General features: G+C 45.3%; 1 protein-coding gene across 5 annotated transcripts in view; it reads right to left on the bottom strand.

Moving 5' to 3' along the window:
* LOC149984276 (exostosin-1a-like) overlaps positions 1–24,308 on the bottom strand; it is an 85,720-nt gene that overhangs the window by 12,593 nt on the left and 48,819 nt on the right. For all 5 annotated transcript variants that reach the window (XR_016491644.1, XR_016491647.1, XR_016491642.1 and 2 more), the window contains 7 exons: positions 17,538–17,645; positions 16,273–16,392; positions 15,704–15,836; positions 11,021–11,139; positions 8,755–8,850; positions 6,163–6,252; positions 4,752–4,912 (listed from right to left, as the gene is read on the bottom strand). Coding sequence is in view for 1 of the 5 variants with exons in the window: in XM_090219635.1 (XP_090075761.1) it covers positions 4,752–4,912; positions 6,163–6,252; positions 8,755–8,850; positions 11,021–11,139; positions 15,704–15,836; positions 16,273–16,392; positions 17,538–17,645 (827 nt within the window). In the remaining 4 variants the exon portion in view is untranslated. The remainder of the gene's footprint in view (positions 1–4,751; positions 4,913–6,162; positions 6,253–8,754; positions 8,851–11,020; positions 11,140–15,703; positions 15,837–16,272; positions 16,393–17,537; positions 17,646–24,308) is intronic.

The raw sequence follows: 24,308 nt of genomic DNA, 5'->3' as shown, positions 1-24,308 counted from the left end.
TAAAGACAGGTAGTGGTAATATCTACAGGTAAAGGCAGGTAGTGGTAATATCTACAGGTAGTGGTAATATCTACAGGTAAAGACAGGTAGTGGTAATATCTACAGGTAAAGACAGGTAGTGATTATATCTACAGGTAAAGACAGGTAGTGGTTATATCTACAGGTAAAGACGGGTAGTGGTAATATCTACAGGTAAAGACAGGTAGTGGTAATATCTATAGGTAAAGACAGGTAGTGGTAATATCTACAGGTAAAGACAGGTAGTGGTTATATCTACAGGTAGTGGTAATATCTACAGGTAAAGACAGGTAGTGGTAATAGCTACAGGTAAAGACAGGTAGTGGTAATATCTATAGGTAAAGACAGGTAGTGGTAATATCTACAGGTGAAGACAGGTAGTGGTAATATCTACAGGTAAAGGCAGGTAGTGGTAATATCTACAGGTAGTGGTAATATCTACAGGTAAAGACAGGTAGTGGTAATATCTACAGGTAGTGGTAATATCTACAGGTAAAGACAGGTACAGGTAGGGTTAGACCGGGAGGGTTAAGGTCAAGGTTCACAGTTAGTGGTAATATCTACAGGAGGTGGTAATATCTACAGGTAGTGGTAATATCTACAGGTAGTGGTAATATCTACAGGTAAAGACAGGTAGTGGTAATATCTACAGGTAAAGGCAGGTAGTGGTAATATCTACAGGTAAAGGCAGGTAGTGGTAATATCTACAGGTAGTGGTAATATCTACAGGTAAAGACAGGTAGTGGTAATATCTACAGGTAAAGACGGGTAGTGGTAATATCTACAGGTAGTGGTAATATCTACAGGTAAAGGCAGGTAGTGGTAATATCTACAGGTAGTGGTAATATCTACAGGTAAAGGCGGGTAGTAGTGGTATCTACAGGTAGTGGTAATATCTACAGGTAATATCTACAGGTAGTGGTAATATCTACAGGTAAAGACAGGTAGTGGTACTATCTACAGGTAAAGACAGGTAGTGGTAATATCTACAGGTAAAGGCAGGTAGTGGTAATATCTACAGGTAAAGACAGGTAGTGGTAATATCTACAGGTAAAGACAGGTAGTGGTTATATCTACAGGTAAAGGCAGGTAGTGGTTATATCTACAGGTAAAGGCAGGTAGTGGTAATATCTACAGGTAAAGACAGGTAGTGGTAATATCTACAGGTAAAGACAGGTAGTGGTAATATCTACAGGTAAAGGCAGGTAGTGGTAATATCTACAGGTAGTGGTAATATCTACAGGTAAAGACAGGTAGTGGTAATATCTACAGGTAAAGACAGGTAGTGATTATATCTACAGGTAAAGACAGGTAGTGGTTATATCTACAGGTAAAGACGGGTAGTGGTAATATCTACAGGTAAAGACAGGTAGTGGTAATATCTATAGGTAAAGACAGGTAGTGGTAATATCTACAGGTAAAGACAGGTAGTGGTTATATCTACAGGTAGTGGTAATATCTACAGGTAAAGACAGGTAGTGGTAATAGCTACAGGTAAAGACAGGTAGTGGTAATATCTATAGGTAAAGACAGGTAGTGGTAATATCTACAGGTGAAGACAGGTAGTGGTAATATCTACAGGTAAAGGCAGGTAGTGGTAATATCTACAGGTAGTGGTAATATTTACAGGTAAAGACAGGTAGTGGTAATATCTACAGGTAGTGGTAATATCTACAGGTAAAGACAGGTACAGGTAGGGTTAGACCGGGAGGGTTAAGGTCAAGGTTCACAGTTAGTGGTAATATCTACAGGAGGTGGTAATATCTACAGGTAGTGGTAATATCTACAGGTAGTGGTAATATCTACAGGTAAAGACAGGTAGTGGTAATATCTACAGGTAAAGGCAGGTAGTGGTAATATCTACAGGTAAAGGCAGGTAGTGGTAATATCTACAGGTAGTGGTAATATCTACAGGTAAAGACAGGTAGTGGTAATATCTACAGGTAAAGACGGGTAGTGGTAATATCTACAGGTAGTGGTAATATCTACAGGTAAAGGCAGGTAGTGGTAATATCTACAGGTAAAGGCAGGTAGTGGTAATATCTACAGGTAGTGGTAATATCTACAGGTAAAGACAGGTAGTGGTTATATCTACAGGTAAAGACAGGTAGTGGTTATATCTACAGGTAAAGACAGGTAGTGGTTATATCTACAGGTAAAGACGGGTAGTGGTAATATCTACAGGTAGTGGTAATATCTACAGGTAAAGACGGGTAGTGGTAATATCTACAGGTAGTGGTAATATCTACAGGTAAAGACAGGTAGTGGTAATATCTACAGGTAGTGGTAATATCTACAGGTAAAGACAGGTAGTGGTATCTACAGGTAGTGGTAATATCTACAGGTAAAGGCGGGTAGTAGTGGTATCTACAGGTAGTGGTAATATCTACAGGTAATATCTACAGGTAGTGGTAATATCTACAGGTAAAGACAGGTAGTGGTAATATCTACAGGTAAAGGCAGGTAGTGGTAATATCTACAGGTAAAGACAGGTAGTGGTAATATCTACAGGTAAAGACAGGTAGTGGTAATATCTACAGGTAAAGACAGGTAGTGGTTATATCTACAGGTAAAGACAGGTAGTGGTTATATCTACAGGTAAAGACAGGTAGTGGTTATATCTACAGGTAAAGACGGGTAGTGGTAATATCTACAGGTAAAGACGGGTAGTGGTAATATCTACAGGTAGTGGTAATATCTACAGGTAAAGACAGGTAGTGGTAATATCTACAGGTAGTGGTAATATCTACAGGTAGTGGTAATATCTACAGGTAAAGACAGGTAGTGGTATCTACAGGTAGTGGTAATATCTACAGGTAAAGGCGGGTAGTAGTGGTATCTACAGGTAGTGGTAATATCTACAGGTAATATCTACAGGTAGTGGTAATATCTACAGGTAAAGACAGGTAGTGGTAATATCTACAGGTAAAGACAGGTAGTGGTAATATCTACAGGTAAAGGCAGGTAGTGGTAATATCTACAGGTAAAGACAGGTAGTGGTAATATCTACAGGTAAAGACAGGTAGTGGTTATATCTACAGGTAAAGGCAGGTAGTGGTTATATCTACAGGTAAAGGCAGGTAGTGGTAATATCTACAGGTAAAGACAGGTAGTGGTAATATCTACAGGTAAAGACAGGTAGTGGTAATATCTACAGGTAAAGGCAGGTAGTGGTAATATCTACAGGTAGTGGTAATATCTACAGGTAAAGACAGGTAGTGGTAATATCTACAGGTAAAGACAGGTAGTGATTATATCTACAGGTAAAGACAGGTAGTGGTTATATCTACAGGTAAAGACGGGTAGTGGTAATATCTACAGGTAAAGACAGGTAGTGGTAATATCTATAGGTAAAGACAGGTAGTGGTAATATCTACAGGTAAAGACAGGTAGTGGTTATATCTACAGGTAGTGGTAATATCTACAGGTAAAGACAGGTAGTGGTAATATCTATAGGTAAAGACAGGTAGTGGTAATATCTACAGGTGAAGACAGGTAGTGGTAATATCTACAGGTGAAGACAGGTAGTGGTAATATCTACAGGTAAAGGCAGGTAGTGGTAATATCTACAGGTAGTGGTAATATCTACAGGTAAAGACAGGTAGTGGTAATATCTACATGTAAAGACAGGTAGTGGTAATATCTACAGGTAGTGGTAATATCTACAGGTAAAGACAGGTACAGGTAGGGTTAGACCGGGAGGGTTAAGGTCAAGGTTCACAGTTAGTGGTAATATCTACAGGTAGTGGTAATATCTACAGGTAGTGGTAATATCTACAGGTAGTGGTAATATCTACAGGTAAAGACAGGTAGTGGTAATATCTACAGGTAAAGACAGGTAGTGGTAATATCTACAGGTAAAGGCAGGTAGTGGTAATATCTACAGGTAAAGGCAGGTAGTGGTAATATCTACAGGTAGTGGTAATATCTACAGGTAAAGACAGGTAGTGGTAATATCTACAGGTAAAGACAGGTAGTGGTAATATCTACAGGTAAAGGCAGGTAGTGGTAATATCTACAGGTAGTGGTAATATCTACAGGTAAAGACAGGTAGTGGTATCTACAGGTAGTGGTAATATCTACAGGTAGTGGTAATATCTACAGATAAAGACAGGTAGTGGTAATATCTACAGGTAAAGGCAGGTAGTGGTAATATCTACAGGTAAAGACAGGTAGTGGTAATATCTACAGGTAGTGGTAATATCTACAGGTAAAGACAGGTAGTGGTAATATCTCCAGGTAGTGGTAATATCTCCAGGTAGTGGTAATATCTACAGGTAGTGGTAATATCTACAGGTAGTGGTAATATCTACAGGTAGTGGTAATATCTACAGGTAGTGGTAATATCTACAGGTAAAGGCAGGTAGTGGTAATATCTACAGGTAAAGACAGGTAGTGGTAATATCTCCAGGTAGTGGTAATATCTACAGGTAGTGGTAATATCTACAGGTAAAGGCAGGTAGTGGTAATATCTACAGGTAAAGGCAGGTAGTGGTAATATCTACAGGTAGTGGTAATATCTACAGGTAATATCTACAGGTAGTGGTAATATCTACAGGTAAAGACAGGTAGTGGTAATATCTACAGGTAAAGACAGGTAGTGGTATATAGCAGCTCCTGTCAGGACCAGAGAGTAGTCAGCCCTAATCTAACAAGCCTCAGTCTTCTCACCTGTGGTATACAGCAGCTCCTAGAGTAGTCAGCCCTAATCTAACAAGCCTCAGTCTTCTCACCTGTGGTATATAGCAGCTCCTGTCAGGACCATAGAGTAGTCGTTGGTCCACTTGGAGGTGTAACCCCACCTCTCCTTGTTGCTGTCCCAGAAATGACTCCTGGCCGGGTATCCCACAATCCTCTCTGGGAAACTCTGCCACACCGTGAAAGCAAAGTCCACCTTTCAAAAACGGGGGAGAGAGAGAGTGGTTTAACATTGAGCCCCTATAGCTCGTAATACAACTACAGTACATGATTGCGATCCTTCCATTCAGCTTCAGCTCATCTGTTGTGACAGTGCATCCAGCATATATCGATGAAGTTGACCGTTTTTGTCATTTATATAAAATGGTGAACACCTGCATTGTGTCTCACCCGCCACCCGCCAACCCCTCCTTTTACGCTACTGCTACTCTCTGTTCCTCATATATGCAGTCAGTTTAACCATATCTACATGTACATACTACCTCAATCAGCCCGACTAACCGGTGTCTGTATATAGCCTCTCTACTGTATGTAGCCTCTCTACTGTATACAGCCTCTCTACTGTATATAGCCTCTCTACTGTATATAGCCTCTCTACTGTATGTAGCCTCTCTACTGTATGTAGCCTCTCTACTGTATGTAGCCTCTCTACTGTATGTAGCCTCTCTACTGTATGTAGCCTCTCTACTGTATGTAGCCTCTCTACTGTATGTAGCCTCTCTACTGTATATAGCCTCTCTACTGTATGTAGCCCCTCTACTGTATATGGCCTCTCTACTGTATGTAACCTCTCTACTGTATATAGCCTCTCTACTGTATATGGCCTCTCTACTGTATATAGCCTGTCTTTTTACTGTTTTATTTCTTTACCTTCCTATTGTTCACCTAATACCTTTTTGCACTATTGGTTAGAGCCTGTAAGTAAGCATTTCACTGTAAGGTCTGTTGTACACCTGTTGTATTCAGCGCACGTGACAAATAAACTTTGATTTGATTTGAGAACTGGGCCTAAAATAGAACCCTGGGGTACCTCCTTTAGTTTACATACGGTAATACATCTACTGGCAGTAACTCACCTCAGTAGTAGAGAGAACTGGGCCTAAAATAAAACCCTGTGGTACCCCCTTAGTTTACATACAGTAATAAACTCCTGGCAGTAACTCACCTCAGTAGTAGAGAGAACTGGGCCTAAAATGAAACCCTGAGGTACCCCTTTAGTTTACATACGGTAATAAATCTACTGGCAGTAACTCCCCTCAGTAGTAGAGAGAACTGGGCCTAAAATAAAACCCTGTGGTACCCCCTTAGTTTACCCCTTTAGTTTACATACGGTAACAAACTCCTGGCAGTAACTCACCTCAGTAGTAGAGAGAACTGGGCCTAAAATAGAACCCTGTGGTACCCCCTTAGTTTACATACAGTAATAAACTCCTGGCAGTAACTCACCTCAGTAGTAGAGAGAACTGTATCCTCGTCCAGACTCAGAACGGCGTCTGTTGGTATTGTGTCATAGGGAAGGAAACGACTGCTCATCACCTGAAGACACAGCAACAAACAGTAGGACTCTTCACTGCAACAACAATCAATACAAGTCACTAGATATCTGAGAACAATCAATACAAGTCACTAGATATCTGAGAACAATCAATACCCGTGACTAGAATGTGCTTACTAGGGATAAATGTAGACTTTTCTCTGCACATCCATCAGCACATTGATGTATGTGAAGCTATAGGAGAAAAGGACTCACCTTGCTCTCCTCCTCTATGACCAGGACAGGTACTGAGGACTCACCTTGCTCTCCTCCTCTATGACCAGGACAGGTACTGAGGACTCACCTTGCTCTCCTCCTCTATGACCAGGACAGGTACTGAGGACTCACCTTGCTCTCCTCCTCTATGACCAGGACAGGTACTGAGGACTCACCTTGCTCTCCTCCTCTATGACCAGGACAGGTACTGAGGACTCACCTTGCTCTCCTCCTCTATGACCAGGACAGGTACTGAGGACTCACCTTGCTCTCCTCCTCTATGACCAGGACAGGTACTGAGGACTCACCTTGCTCTCCTCCTATATGACCAGGACAGGTACTGAGGACTCACCTTGCTCTCCTCCTATATGACCGGGGCAGGTACTGAGGACTCACCTTGCTCTCCCCATCTATGACCAGGACAGGTACTGAGGACTCACCTTGCTCTCCTCCTCTATGACCGGGGCAGGTACTGAGGACTCACCTTGCTCTCCCCATCTATGACCAGGACAGGTACTGAGGACTCACCTTGCTCTCCTCCTCTATGACCAGGACAGGTATTGAGGACTCACCTTGCTCTCCCCATCTATGACCAGGACAGGTACTGAGGACTCACCTTGCTCTCCTCCTCTATGACCAGGACAGGTACTGAGGACTCACCTTACTCTCCTCCTATATGACCGGGACAGGTACTGAGGACTCACCTTGCTCTCCTCCTCTATGACCAGGACAGGTACTGAGGACTCACCTTGCTCTCCTCCTCTATGACCAGGACAGGTACTGAGGACTCACCTTGCTCTCCTCCTCTATGACCAGGACAGGTACTGAGGACTCACCTTGCTCTCCTCCTCTATGACCAGGACAGGTACTGAGGACTCACCTTGCTCTCCTCCTCTATGACCAGGACAGGTACTGAGGACTCACCTTGCTCTCCTCCTCTATGACCAGGACAGGTACTGAGGACTCACCTTGCTCTCCTCCTCTATGACCAGGACAGGTACTGAGGACTCACCTTGCTCTCCTCCTATATGACCAGGACAGGTACTGAGGACTCACCTTGCTCTCCTCCTATATGACCGGGGCAGGTACTGAGGACTCACCTTGCTCTCCCCATCTATGACCAGGACAGGTACTGAGGACTCACCTTGCTCTCCTCCTCTATGACCGGGGCAGGTACTGAGGACTCACCTTGCTCTCCCCATCTATGACCAGGACAGGTACTGAGGACTCACCTTGCTCTCCTCCTCTATGACCAGGACAGGTATTGAGGACTCACCTTGCTCTCCCCATCTATGACCAGGACAGGTACTGAGGACTCACCTTGCTCTCCTCCTCTATGACCAGGACAGGTACTGAGGACTCACCTTACTCTCCTCCTATATGACCGGGACAGGTACTGAGGACTCACCTTGCTCTCCTCCTATATGACCGGGACAGGTACTGAGGACTCACCTTGCTCTCCTCCTCTATGACCGGGACAGGTACTGAGGACTCACCTTGCTCTCCCCATCTATGACCAGGACAGGTACTGAGGACTCACCTTGCTCTCTCCATCTATGACCAGGACAGGTACTGAGGACTCACCTTACTCTCCTCCTATATGACCAGGACAGGTACTGAGGACTCACCTTGCTCTCCTCCTCTATGACCAGGACAGGTACTGAGGACTCACCTTGCTCTCCTCCTCTATGACCAGGACAGGTACTGAGGACTCACCTTGCTCTCCTCCTATATGACCAGGACAGGTACTGAGGACTCACCTTGCTCTCCTCCTATATGACCGGGGCAGGTACTGAGGACTCACCTTGCTCTCCCCATCTATGACCAGGACAGGTACTGAGGACTCACCTTGCTCTCCTCCTCTATGACCGGGGCAGGTACTGAGGACTCACCTTGCTCTCCCCATCTATGACCAGGACAGGTACTGAGGACTCACCTTGCTCTCCTCCTCTATGACCAGGACAGGTATTGAGGACTCACCTTGCTCTCCCCATCTATGACCAGGACAGGTACTGAGGACTCACCTTGCTCTCCTCCTCTATGACCAGGACAGGTACTGAGGACTCACCTTACTCTCCTCCTATATGACCGGGACAGGTACTGAGGACTCACCTTGCTCTCCTCCTATATGACCGGGACAGGTACTGAGGACTCACCTTGCTCTCCTCCTCTATGACCGGGACAGGTACTGAGGACTCACCTTGCTCTCCCCATCTATGACCAGGACAGGTACTGAGGACTCACCTTGCTCTCTCCATCTATGACCAGGACAGGTACTGAGGACTCACCTTGCTCTCTCCATCTATGACCAGGACAGGTACGGCGGTGGCAGGCCAGCGGTGATTGGCCGGGAGGGGCTTGTCACAGTTCCATAGGACGATCACCTGGAATAATATGACATCGATTTAAACATGAAATGGCGTTTTCATCAGGATGGATTATATCACAACCGAAAGCTACTACATTTAATCCTAGTAAAATGTCCCTGTTTTAGGTCAGTGAGGATCATCAATTTATTTTTTAAAATGTGAAATGTCAGAATAATAATAGTAGAGAGTATTATTTATTTCAGCTTTTATTTCTTTCATCACATTCCCAGTGGGTCAGAAGTTTACATACACTCAATTAGTATTCGGTAGAATTGCCTTTACATTGTTTAACTTGGGTCAAATGTTTTGGGTAGCCTTCCACAAGCCTCCCACAATAAGTTGGATGAATTTTGGCCCATTCCTCCTGACAAAGATGGTGTAACTGAGTCAGGTTTGTAGGCCTCCCTGCTCGCACACGCTTTTTCAGATCTGCCCACAATTTTTTTTATAGAATTGAGGTCAGGGCTTTGTGATGGCCACTCCAATATCTTGACTTTGTTGCCCGTAAGTCATTTTGCCACAACTTTGGAAGTATGCTTGGGGTCATTGTCCATTTGGAAGACCCATTTGCGACCAAGCTTTAACTTCCTGACTGATGTCTTGAGATGTTGCTTCAATATATGCACATCATTTTCCTACCTCATGAAGCCATCTATTTTGTGAAGTGCACCAGACCCTCCTGCAGCACAGCACCCCCACAACATGATGCTGCCACCCCCGTGCTTCACGATTAGGATGGTGCTCTTCGGCTTGTAAGCCTCCCCCTTTTTCCTCCAAATATAACAATGGCCATTATGGCCAAACAGTTCTATTTTTGTTTCATCAGACCAGAGGACATTTCTCTAAAAAGTACGATCTTTGTCCCCATGTGCAGTTGCAAACTGTAGTCTGGCTTTTTTATGGCGGTTTTGGAGCAGTGGCTTCTTCCTTGCTGAGCGGCATTTCAGGTTATGTTGATGATCAGAAGCTTCTAAAGCCATGACATAATTTTCTGGAATTTTCCAAGCTGTTCTAAAAGCACAGTCAACTTAGTGTATTTTAACTTCTGACCCACTGGAATTGTGATAGAGTGAAATAATCTGTCTTTAAACAATTGTTGGAAAAATTACTTGTGTCAAGCATAAAGTAGATGTCCTAACCGACTTTCCAAAACTAGAGTTTGTTTAACAAGACATTTGTGGAGTGGTTGAAAAACGAGTTTAAATGACTCCAACCTAAATGTCTGTAAACTTCCGACTTCAACTGTATATGAATTATGATAACCTGATATAAAAGCACACATTCATGTAACATTGATAGAGATGCAGGTTTTCCTACTTACAGAGCATGTAGAGGTCTGTAGTTTTTTATCAAAGGTGCTTTGTAAGTAGGAAAACCTGCAAAATCGGGCAGTGTATCAAATACTTGTTCTCCCCACTGTATATGGGTAACAACATGACATGTGCAACACAGACATATTATACATCTAAACTCAAAATAACAAGGTTCAAGTTACAGAAGGAGTTATATTTCTGGGTTCATTCTATCAATGCCAACCACGTACAGCGTGGCGCTAGCTGTTACCTAGACAAAAGTACTGAGACTTGGCCAACCTGCCACCAGAGGAGCCGAAAATCTACTTTCTACAAGGTCAGGTTGCTGAAGGATTTCTGGGTTCATTCTTATGACTCATGATGACTATATATGGGCATGTGGTGCTGGGAGTGACCTGGGCACAGTGTTGAGATGTGAGTTAGTTAGTCTACCTGGACACAGTGTTGAGGTGTGAGTTAGTTAGTCTACCTGGACACAGTGTTGAGGTGTGAGTTAGTTTGTCTACCTGGACACAGTGTTGAGGTGTGAGTTAGTTAGTCTACCTGGACACAGTGTTGAGATGTGAGTTAGTTAGTCTACCCGGACACAGTGTTGAGATGTGAGTTAGTTAGTCTACCCGGACACAGTGTTGAGATGTGAGTTAGTTAGTCTACCCGGACACAGTGTTGAGATGTGAGTTAGTTAGTCTACCCGGACACAGTGTTGAGATGTGAGTTAGTTAGTCTACCTGGACACAGTGTTGAGATGTGAGTTAGTTAGTCTACCTGGACACAGTGTTGAGATGTGAGTTAGTTAATCTACCCGGACACAGTGTTGAGATGTGAGTTAGTTAATCTACCTGGACACAGTGCTGAGATGTGAGTTAATCTACCTGGACACAGTGCTGGGACTTGGCGACAGCCACCAGTAGCTTGAGGATGGGCTGAGACTGGGAGACTAGGGCAGTCACAGCATGGATGATCGCCGTGAACTTGGGACGAGGCTTGATACCTGAAACACAGCCGAATAACAACAATATTCACTACATCAGAGCCACTTCCAGTCGTCCGTGCATACATTTACGAGTGTGCATGATCCCTGCAGGAATTGAACCTTTACAACCCTGGCATGGCTAACGCCAATGCTCTTACCCACTGAGCTACACAGGACGAAAGTCAAAGTCAACAATGTGATCTAGATTATTTATTAACACCAAAGATGCTGGAAATGTGTCCCTCCTTGCATCTATCTCATCATGATGCATTGTTTCAGGCACAGTCATGTGTAACAGTATAACTTTAGACCGTCCCCTCGCCCCGACCCGGGCGCGAACCAGGGACCCTCTGCACACATCAACAACAGTCACCCACGAAGCATTGTTACCCATCGCTCCACAAAAGCCGCGGCCCTTGCAGAGCAAAGGGGAACCACGACTTCAAGGTCTCAGCGCAAGTGACGTCACCGATTGAAACGCTATTTAGCACCACCGCTAACTAAGCTAGCCGTTTCACATCCGTTACCTCAGCACCACCGCTAACTAAACTAGCCGTTTCACATCCGTTACCTCAGCACCACCGCTAACTAAGCTAGCCGTTTCACATCCGTTACACTAGCAGGGACTTCGGTTGAAAATTAGCCGGCTGGCTAAAACAGTCACTTACTGAAACGATTAATGTGCACTGTCCCTGTAATAAATATAAATTCAACTCAACAATGATATAGCCAATGAATACAGTAGCTAGCTGCCAGTCAGAATATTAAACACTAGGACCGTTCCTCATTCTCCCAATCCAGTATCCCACTACTTCCAATTTGGGGGACGGGACAGTATCAACGATTGCGTCAGTCACCGGGTTAACATAACGACCTCCCAAGACGAAGGTTAGAGTTTTGTTTCACGAATCGTGATCTGGAGGAAGCTCTGTAGAGTGGTCACTAGCTGGCACAGCCCCAAAGTCATACAATCTGATTTTAAACCTAACCTTAACCCTAATGCCTAACCCTAATCTTAACCACACTGCTAACCCTAATGCCTAACCCTAACCTTAACCACACTGCTACCCCTAATGCCTAACCTTAACCACACTGCTAACCCTAATGCCTAACCCTAACCTTAACCACACTGCTAACCCTAATGCCTAACCCTAACCTTAACCACACTGCTAACCCTAATGCCTAACCCTAACCTTAGATTAAGACCAAAAAGCAATTTTTTCCCCCATGAATTCTTCCAATATAGACCATTTTGACTTTGTAGCTGGCCCATCTAGCAGAAATGACTCAGTACTGCATCCAAGGACAAGACTCACCCTAATAAATGACGTTAACCTGCTCTCAAGTCGGTGTGTGTGTGTGTGTTTATGCGTGTGTGTGTGGGTGGGTGTTTATGTGTGTGTGTGTGTGGGTGGGTGTTTATGCGTGTGTGTGTGGGTGGGTGTTTATGCGTGTGTGTGTGTGTGTGTGTGTGTGTGTGTGTGGGTGTTTATGCGTGTGTGTGTTTATGCGTGTGTGTGTGTGTGTGTTTATGCGTGTGTGTGTGTGTGTGTGTGTGTGTGGGTGGGTGGGTGTTTATGTGTGTGTGTGTGTGTGTGTGGGTGGGTGTTTGTGCGTGTGTGTGTGTTTATGCGTGTGTGTGTGGGTGGGTGTTTATGTGTGTGTGTGTGGGTGTTTATGCGTGTGTGTGTTTATGCGTGTGTGTGTGTGTGTGTGTGTGTGTGTGTGTGTGTGTTGTATCAATACAATTGGGAAAAGCAAAAACAGAATCATAGAAAACAAACACATTCTTCAGTCAGAAGGACCTCATCCAGCCGTCTGAATTACCCCTGGACACCAAATCATCCACTTTGAAGGACCTCATCCAGCCGTCTGAATTACCCCTGGACACCAAATCATCCACTTTGAAGGACCTCATCCAGCCATCTGAATTACCCTGGACACCGTATCATCCACTTTGAAGGTCCTCATCCAGCCGTCTGAATTACCCTGGACACCAAATCATCCACTTTGAAGGACCTCATCCAGCCGTCTGAATTACCCCTGGACACCAAATCATCCACTTTGAAGGACCTCATCCAGCCGTCTGAATTACCCCTGGACACCAAATCATCCACTTTGAAGGTCCTCATCCAGCCGTCTGAATTACCCCTGGACACCAAATCATCCACTTTGAAGGACCTCATCCAGCCGTCTGAATTACCCTGGACACCAAATCATCCACTTTGAAGGACCTCATCCAGCCGTCTGAATTACCCCTGGACACCGTATCATCCACTTTGAAGGACCTCATCCAGCCGTCTGAATTACCCTGGACACCAAATCATCCACTTTGAAGGACCTCATCCAGCCGTCTGAATTACCCTGGACACCAAATCATCCACTTTGAAGGACCTCATCCAGCCGTCTGAATTACCCCTGGACACCGTATCATCCACTTTGAAGGACCTCATCCAGCCGTCTGAATTACCCTGGACACCAAATCATCCACTTTGAAGGACCTCATCCAGCCGTCTGAATTACCCTGGACACCAAATCATCCACTTTGAAGGACCTCATCCAGCCGTCTGAATTACCCCTGGACACCAAATCATCCACTTTGAAGGACCTCATCCAGCCGTCTGAATTACCCCTGGACACCAAATCATCCACTTTGAAGGACCTCATCCAGCCGTCTGAATTACCCCTGGACACCAAATCATCCACTTTGAAGGACCTCATCCAGCCGTCTGAATTACCCCTGGACACCAAATCATCCACTTTGAAGGACCTCATCCAGCCGTCTGAATTACCCTGGACACCAAATCATCCACTTTGAAGGACCTCATCCAGCCATCTGAATTACCCTGGACACCGTATCATCCACTTTGAAGGTCCTCATCCAGCCGTCTGAATTACCCTGGACACCAAATCATCCACTTTGAAGGACCTCATCCAGCCGTCTGAATTACCCCTGGACACCAAATCATCCACTTTGAAGGACCTCATCCAGCCGTCTGAATTACCCCTGGACACCAAATCATCCACTTTGAAGGACCTCATCCAGCCGTCTGAATTACCCCTGGACACCAAACCATCCACTTTTGAGAGACCTATGGAGATTATTCCACAAGTGTATGGTAGTAGGCTGATATGTGACTTCCCACTATATACAACGAACACACAATATTGCTAACGGATGTGATATGCATCTTTATAAGGGAGCACATGAATGTAGAAGAGTATCATCAACAATCAGTGTTATTGACTGTACGTTTTGTTTACTCCATGTGTAACTCTGTGTCGTTGTATGTGTCGAACTGCTTTGCTTTATCTTGGCCAGGTCGCAGTTGTAAATGAGAACTTGTTCTCAACTTGCCTACCTGGTTAAATAAAGGTGAAATAAAAAAAAATAATTTTAAATACAGATGAAGCTACATTTCGCTCCCCCGTTTTACCAATGTCATTTATAGAAATGGTAAAAGGACTGGGCCTAAAATAGAAGCTTGTGGTACACTCTTTTGTAATGTCCTGGAAACCAGATTTTACAACCATCCGCGTTAACGTTCTGGGTTCTCTTTAACAGATGGTTACAAGACTCACCGACATGTAGCTTGGCGTAGTGGAAGATCTGAGCAATTACAAGTGGGAGCATGTAGATGCTCGTGGAACAACACCACACGTTATGTTACAGCAGGACTCACCTGGCTTTGGCGAACGGGGAAGTCTACCAGATAGGAGATTTAAATGGTGAACTGAACAGGGCCTAAAATAGAACCTTGCGGTACCCCTGTCGTAATGCCCGGAGAACCAAATTCATGACCATCCACATGGATGAACTTTGATGCACATTTGAGATCTATCTGAAGATCGTTGCAGGACTCACCTGGCTTTGGCGAACGGGGAAGTCTACCAGATGGGAGATTTAAATGGTGAACTGAACAGGGCCTAAAATAGAACCTTGTCGTAATGCCCGGAGAACCAAATTCATGACCATCCACATGGATGAACTTTGATGCACATTTGAGATCTATCTGAAGATCGTTGCAGGACTCACCTGGCTTTGGCGAACGGGGAAGTCTACCAGATGGGAGATTTAAATGGTGAACTGAACAGGGCCTAAAATAGAACCTTGCGGTACCCCTGTCGTAATGCCCGGAGAACCAAATTCATGACCATCCACATGGATGAACTTTGATGCACATTTGAGATCTATCTGAAGATCGTTGCAGGACTCACCTGGCTTTGGCGAACGGGGAAGTCTACCAGATAGGAGATTTAAATGGTGAACTGAACAGAGCCTAAAATAGAACCTTGCGGTACCCCTGTCGTAATGCCCGGAGAACCAAATTCATGACCATCCACATGGATGAACTTTGATGCACATTTGAGATCTATCTGAAGATCGTTGCAGGACTCACCTGGCTTTGGCGAACGGGGAAGTCTACCAGATAGGAGATTTAAATGGTGAACTGAACAGAGCCTAAAATAGAACCTTGCGGTACCCCTGTCGTAATGCCCGGAGAACCAAATTCATGACCATCCACATGGATGAACTTTGATGCACATTTGAGATCTATCTGAAGATCGTGGCAGGACTCACCTAGCTTTGCATAGTGGAAAGGGAAGTCCCCCAGGTATGAGGAGTACTGAGGCAGGGAGTAGAGACCTCCGGGAAGACTGTTCCACATCAGGTTACTACGGGCTGCATGCTGGAGCACCCGGTCATGGATGATCTGGTGCAGGGAGAGAAACAGAGTCAAGTCAACAACGGTAATAATCAAAGCTGCTAACGAGACAATTCACTGGTCGAGGATTACCTGAACCCTCACGAGGCACCCAAGCAGAGCTACGGGCAAGAAGGCTTCTGAGTAGCTCTCTGACAAACACCTGTTACTACTACTAGTAGTAGTGGTAGTAGTAGTGGTAGTAGTAGTGGTAGAAATAGTAGTTGTAGTTGTAGTAATAGTAGTAATAGTAATAATAGTAGTAGTAGTAGTAGTAGTATACGGTCGGTCCTCTTACCTCAGTAGCAGCAGTAGTAGTAGTAGTAGTAGTAGTAGTAGTAGTAGTAGTAGCAGTAGTAGTAGTAGCAGTAGTAGTAGTAGCAGCAGTAGTAGTAGTAGTAGTAGTGGTAGTAATAATAGTAGCAGCAGTATACGGTCCTCTTACCTCTAGTGTTGTGAGTACTATCCTCTCTACAGAAGAGAAGTAGGCCTCCCACAGGAACTGGGTCTGCTGTCTGAGAGACAAGATGTTGTCCTGGTGAATGGAACGCACCGTAGACGGAATCTGGAACAACAGAACTACAGTCAGAACGAATACAGTGACGTGATCTGTCAATCAAACAGTCAGAGACACTGGACATGTTAAACAGACCATTCAGTCAAATGGACCATTCAGTCAAATGGACCATTCAGTCAAATGGACCATTCAGTCAAATAGACCATTCAGTCAAACAGACCCTTCAGTCAAACAGACCATTCAGTCAAATAGACCATTCAGTTAAATAGACCATTCAGTCAAACGGACCATTCAGTCAAATGGACCATTCAGTCAAATGGACCATTCAGTCAAATGGACCATTCAGTCAAATGGACCATTCAGTCAAATGGACCATTCAGTCAAATAGACCATTCAGTCAAATAGACCATTCAGTCAAATAGACCATTCAGTCAAATAGACCATTCAGTCAAATAGACCATTCAGTTAAATAGACCATTCAGTCAAATAGACCATTCAGTCAAACAGACCATTCAGTCAAATAGACCATTCAGTCAAACAGACCATTCAGTCAAATAGACCATTCAGTCAAACAGACCATTCAGTCAAATAGACCATTCAGTCAAATAGACCATTCAGTCAAACAGACCATTCAGTCAAACAGACCATTCAGTCAAATAGACCATTCAGTCAAACGGACCATTCAGTCAAACGGACCATTCAGTCAAACGGACCATTCAGTCAAATGGACCATTCAGTCAAATGGACCATTCAGTCAAATGGACCATTCAGTCAAATGGACCATTCAGTCAAATGGACCATTCAGTCAAATGGACCATTCAGTCAAATAGACCATTCAGTCAAACAGACCATTCAGTCAAATAGACCATTCAGTCAAACAGACCATTCAGTCAAATAGACCATTCAGTCAAATAGACCATTCAGTCAAACAGACCATTCAGTCAAACAGACCATTCAGTCAAATAGACCATTCAGTCAAATAGACCATTCAGTCAAATAGACCATTCAGTTAAACAGACCATTCAGTCAAATAGACCATTCAGTTAAACAGACCATTCAGTCAAATATACCATTCTAACATACTGGTGGAACTGATCACAAATATCTAAACATATATTTTAAAAAGAATGTGTTGTCTCTCAGCCAACTTAGTTAACCTGGTGAACACAGGGTTAAAATATCTGCTACGTCACCTGAAGTAGCAGTCGTTCGTCCCCGATCACAGCTGCTGTGTTCCAGTGGATGATCTCCGAGAAGGGCATCTCCCAGCCGTTACTGAGTATCACAGGTACACAGGCAGCCTGCAGGCCGACACACAGGCAGGGTAGCCTAGTGGTTAGAGCGTTGGACTAGTAACCTGGAAGGTTGCAAGTTCAAACCCCCTGACAAGGTACAAATCTGTCGTTCTGCCCCTGAACAAGCAGTTAACCCACTAGGCCGTCATTGAAAATAAGAATTTGTTCTTAACTGACTTGCCTGGTAAAATAAAGGTAAAATTAAATTAAAACACAGTAATGACGATACAGTGACTTGGACTGGAGGAGTTACTATCCTTGGTAACATGTCACTGTTATGACAGTGCCACATACTACGGATGGCTACGGTGGGTCTAATAGTGTATTATGGTGCTTGTGTCAACACTATTCTCTAACACAATGATGAGGTCAGGACATCACTAGTATTGTGTCTGGTTCCATGAGGACAGGACAGGACACGACATCACTAGTATTGTGTCTGGTTCCATGAGGACAGGACATCACTAGTATTGTGTCTAGTTCCATGAGGACAGGACACCACTAGTATTGTGTCTGGCTCCATGAGGACAGGACAGGACACCACCAACTAGTATTGTGTCTGGCTCCATGAAGACAGGACAGGACATCATTAGTATTGTGTCTGGTTCCATGAGGACAGGACACCACTAGTATTGTGTCTAGTTCCATGAGGACAGGACAGAACACCACTAGTATTGTGTCTGGTTCCATGAGGACAGGACATCACTAGTATTGTGTCTGGTTCCATGAGGACAGGACAGGACACCACTAGTATTGTGTCTGGCTCCATGAGGACAGGACAGGACACCACTAGTATTGTGTCGAGTTCCATGAGGACAGGACACCACTAGTATTGTGTCTAGTTCCATGAGGACAGGACACCACTAGTATTGTGTCTAGTTCCATGAGGACAGGACAGGACACCACTAGTATTGTGTCTGGTTCCATGAGGACAGGACAGAACACCACTAGTATTGTGTCTGGTTCCATGAGGACAGGACATCACTAGTATTGTGTCTGGTTCCATGAGGACAGGACAGGACACCACTAGTATTGTGTCTGGCTCCATGAGGACAGGACAGGACACCACTAGTATTGTGTCGAGTTCCATGAGGACAGGACACCACTAGTATTGTGTCTAGTTCCATGAGGACAGGACACCACTAGTATTGTGTCTAGTTCCATGAGGACAGGACAGGACACCACTAGTATTGTGTCTAGTTCCATGAGGACAGGACACCACTAGTATTGTGTCTGGTTCCATGAGGACAGGACATCACTAGTATTGTGTCTGGTTCCATGAGGACAGGACATCACTAGTATTGTGTCTGGCTCCATGAGGACAGGACAGGACACCACTAGTATTGTGTCTGGCTCCATGAGGACAGGACATGACACCACTAGTATTGTGTATGGCTCCATGAGGACAGGACAGGACATCATTAGTATTGTGTCTGGTTCCATGAGGACAGGACAGGACACCACTAGTATTGTGTCTGGTTCCATGAGGACAGGACATCACTAGTATTGTGTCTAGTTCCATGAGGACAGGACAGGACACCACTAGTATTGTGTCTGGTTCCATGAGGACAGGACAGGACACCACTAGTATTGTGTCTGGTTCCATGAGGACAGGACATCACTAGTATTGTGTCTAGTTCCATGAGGACAGGACAGGACACCACTAGCATTGTGTCTGGTTCCATGAGGACAGGACATCACTAGTATTGTGTCTGGTTCCATGAGGACAGGACATCACTAGTATTGTGTCTAGTTCCATGAGGACAGGACAGGACACCACTAGTATTGTGTCTGGCTCCATGAGGACAGGACAGGACACCACCAACTAGTATTGTGTCTGGCTCCATGAGGACAGGACAGGACATCATTAGTATTGTGTCTGGTTCCATGAGGACAGGACACCACTAGTATTGTGTCTAGTTCCATGAGGACAGGACAGAACACCACTAGTATTGTGTCTGGTTCCATGAGGACAGGACATCACTAGTATTGTGTCTGGCTCCATGAGGACAGGACAGGACACCACTAGTATTGTGTCTAGTTCCATGAGGACAGGACAGAACAACACTAGTATTGTGTCTGGTTCCATGAGGACAGGACATCACTAGTATTGTGTCTGGTTCCATGAGGACAGGACAGGACACCACTAGTATTGTGTCTGGCTCCATGAGGACAGGACAGGACACCACTAGTATTGTGTCGAGTTCCATGAGGACAGGACACCACTAGTATTGTGTCTAGTTCCATGAGGACAGGACACCACTAGTATTGTGTCTAGTTCCATGAGGACAGGACAGGACACCACTAGTATTGTGTCTGGTTCCATGAGGACAGGACATCACTAGTATTGTGTCTGGTTCCATGAGGACAGGACATCACTAGTATTGTGTCTGGCTCCATGAGGACAGGACAGGACACCACTAGTATTGTGTCTGGCTCCATGAGGACAGGACATGACACCACTAGTATTGTGTATGGCTCCATGAGGACAGGACAGGGCATCATTAGTATTGTGTCTGGCTCCATGAGGACAGGACAGGACATCACTAGTATTGTGTCTGGTTCCATGAGGACAGGACAGGACACCACTAGTATTGTGTCTGGTTCGATGAGGACAGGACACCACTAGTATTGTGTCTGGTTCCATGAGGACAGGACACCACTAGTATTGTGTCTGGTTCCATGAGGACAGGACAGGACACCACTAGTATTGTGTCTAGTTCCATGAGGACAGGACAGGACAGGACACCACTAGTATTGTGTCTGGTTCCATGAGGACAGGACAGGACACCACTAGTATTGTGTCTGGTTCCATGAGGACAGGACACCACTAGTATTGTGTCTGGTTCCATGAGGACAGGACAGGACACCACTATTATTGTGTCTAGTTCCATGAGGACAGGACACCACTAGTATTGTGTCTGGTTCCATGAGGACAGGAAACCACTAGTATTGTGTCTAGTTCCATGAGGACAGGACACCACTAGTATTGTGTCTAGTTCCATGAGGACAGGACACCACTAGTATTGTGTCTAGTTCCATGAGGACAGGACACCACTAGTATTGTGTCTAGTTCCATGAGGACAGGACAGGACACCACTAGCATTGTGTCTGGTTCCATGAGGACAGGACACCACTAGTATTGTGTCTAGTTCCATGAGGACAGGACACCACTAGTATTGTGTCTAGTTCCATGAGGACAGGACACCACTAGTATTGTGTCTAGTTCCATGAGGACAGGACACCACTAGTATTGTGTCTGGTTCCATGAGGACAGGACAGGACACCACTAGCATTGTGTCTGGTTCCATGAGGACAGGACACCACTAGTATTGTGTCTGGTTCCATGAGGACAGGACACCACTAGTATTGTGTCTGGTTCCATGAGGACAGGACACCACTAGTATTGTGTCTGGTTCCATGAGGACAGGACAGGACACCACTAGCATTGTGTCTGGTTCCATGAGGACAGGACACCACTAGTATTGTGTCTGGTTCCATGAGGACAGGACACCACTAGTATTGTGTCTGGTTCCATGAGGACAGGACACCACTAGTATTGTGTCTGGTTCCATGAGGACAGGACACCACTAGTATTGTGTCTGGTTCCATGAGGACAGGACACCACTAGTATTGTGTCTGGTTCCATGAGGACAGGACACCACTAGTATTGTGTCTGGTTCCATGAGGACAGGACAGGACACCACTAGTATTGTGTCTGGCTCCATGAGGACAGGACAGGACACCACTAGTATTGTGTCTAGTTCCATGAGGACAGGACACCACTAGTATTGTGTCTAGTTCCATGAGGACAGGACAGGACACCACTAGTATTGTGTCTAGTTCCATGAGGACAGGACACCACTAGTATTGTGTCTGGTTCCATGAGGACAGGACAGGACACCACTAGTATTGTGTCTAGTTCCATGAGGACAGGACACCACTAGTATTGTGTCTAGTTCCATGAGGACAGGACACCACTAGTATTGTGTCTGGTTCCATGAGGACAGGACACCACTAGTATTGTGTCTGGTTCCATGAGGACAGGACACCACTAGTATTGTGTCTGGTTCCATGAGGACAGGACAGGACACCACTAGTATTGTGTCTGGCTCCATGAGGACAGGACAGGACACCACTAGTATTGTGTCTGGCTCCATGAGGACAGGACATGACACCACTAGTATTGTGTATGGCTCCATGAGGACAGGACAGGGCATCATTAGTATTGTGTCTGGCTCCATGAGGACAGGACAGGACATCACTAGTATTGTGTCTGGTTCCATGAGGACAGGACAGGACACCACTAGTATTGTGTCTGGTTCCATGAGGACAGGACACCACTAGTATTGTGTCTGGTTCCATGAGGACAGGACACCACTAGTATTGTGTCTGGTTCCATGAGGACAGGACAGGACACAACTAGTATTGTGTCTAGTTCCATGAGGACAGGACAGGACAGGACACCACTAGTATTGTGTCTAGTTCCATGAGGACAGGACAGGACACCACTAGTATTGTGTCTGGTTCCATGAGGACAGGACACCACTAGTATTGTGTCTGGTTCCATGAGGACAGGACAGGACACCACTATTATTGTGTCTAGTTCCATGAGGACAGGACACCACTAGTATTGTGTCTGGTTCCATGAGGACAGGAAACCACTAGTATTGTGTCTAGTTCCATGAGGACAGGACACCACTAGTATTGTGTCTAGTTCCATGAGGACAGGACACCACTAGTATTGTGTCTAGTTCCATGAGGACAGGACACCACTAGTATTGTGTCTAGTTCCATGAGGACAGGACAGGACACCACTAGCATTGTGTCTGGTTCCATGAGGACAGGACACCACTAGTATTGTGTCTAGTTCCATGAGGACAGGACACCACTAGTATTGTGTCTAGTTCCATGAGGACAGGACACCACTAGTATTGTGTCTAGTTCCATGAGGACAGGACACCACTAGTATTGTGTCTGGTTCCATGAGGACAGGACAGGACACCACTAGCATTGTGTCTGGTTCCATGAGGACAGGACACCACTAGTATTGTGTCTGGTTCCATGAGGACAGGACACCACTAGTATTGTGTCTGGTTCCATGAGGACAGGACACCACTAGTATTGTGTCTGGTTCCATGAGGACAGGACAGGACACCACTAGCATTGTGTCTGGTTCCATGAGGACAGGACACCACTAGTATTGTGTCTGGTTCCATGAGGACAGGACACCACTAGTATTGTGTCTGGTTCCATGAGGACAGGACACCACTAGTATTGTGTCTGGTTCCATGAGGACAGGACACCACTAGTATTGTGTCTGGTTCCATGAGGACAGGACACCACTAGTATTGTGTCTGGTTCCATGAGGACAGGACACCACTAGTATTGTGTCTGGTTCCATGAGGACAGGACAGGACACCACTAGTATTGTGTCTGGCTCCATGAGGACAGGACAGGACACCACTAGTATTGTGTCTAGTTCCATGAGGACAGGACACCACTAGTATTGTGTCTAGTTCCATGAGGACAGGACAGGACACCACTAGTATTGTGTCTAGTTCCATGAGGACAGGACACCACTAGTATTGTGTCTGGTTCCATGAGGACAGGACAGGACACCACTAGTATTGTGTCTAGTTCCATGAGGACAGGACACCACTAGTATTGTGTCTAGTTCCATGAGGACAGGACACCACTAGTATTGTGTCTGGTTCCATGAGGACAGGACACCACTAGTATTGTGTCTAGTTCCATGAGGACAGGACATCACTAGTATTGTGTCTGGTTCCATGAGGACAGGACAGGACACCACTAGTATTGTGTCTGGTTCCATGAGGACAGGACACCACTAGTATTGTGTCTGGTTCCATGAGGACAGGACACCACTAGTATTGTGTCTGGTTCCATGAGGACAGGACACCACTAGTATTGTGTCTGGTTCCATGAGGACAGGACAGGACACCACTAGCATTGTGTCTGGTTCCATGAGGACAGGACACCACTAGTATTGTGTCTGGTTCCATGAGGACAGGACAGGACACCACTAGTATTGTGTCTGGCTCCATGAGGACAGGACAGGACACCACTAGTATTGTGTCTAGTTCCATGAGGACAGGACACCACTAGTATTGTGTCTAGTTCCATGAGGACAGGACAGGACACCACTAGTATTGTGTCTAGTTCCATGAGGACAGGACACCACTAGTATTGTGTCTGGTTCCATGAGGACAGGACAGGACACCACTAGTATTGTGTCTAGTTCCATGAGGACAGGACACCACTAGTATTGTGACTAGTTCCATGAGGACAGGACACCACTAGTATTGTGTCTAGTTCCATGAGGACAGGACACCACTAGTATTGTGTCTGGTTCCATGAGGACAGGACACCACTAGTATTGTGTCTAGTTCCATGAGGACAGGACATCACTAGTATTGTGTCTGGTTCCATGAGGACAGGACAGGACACCACTAGTATTGTGTCTGGTTCCATGAGGACAGGACACCACTAATATTGTGTCTGGTTCCATGAGGACAGGACACCACTAGTATTGTGTCTGGTTCCATGAGGACAGGACACCACTAGTATTGTGTCTGGTTCCATGAGGACAGGACAGGACACCACTAGCATTGTGTCTGGTTCCATGAGGACAGGACACCACTAGTA

The sequence above is a fragment of the Oncorhynchus mykiss genome, chromosome 3, assembly GCF_057628025.1.
Source record: "Oncorhynchus mykiss isolate SJ-2025 chromosome 3, ASM5762802v1, whole genome shotgun sequence".
NCBI lineage: Eukaryota > Metazoa > Chordata > Actinopteri > Salmoniformes > Salmonidae > Oncorhynchus > Oncorhynchus mykiss.
The sequence above is the reverse complement of the archived record's forward strand: the minus strand, read 5'-3'. Positions and strand labels throughout refer to the sequence as shown.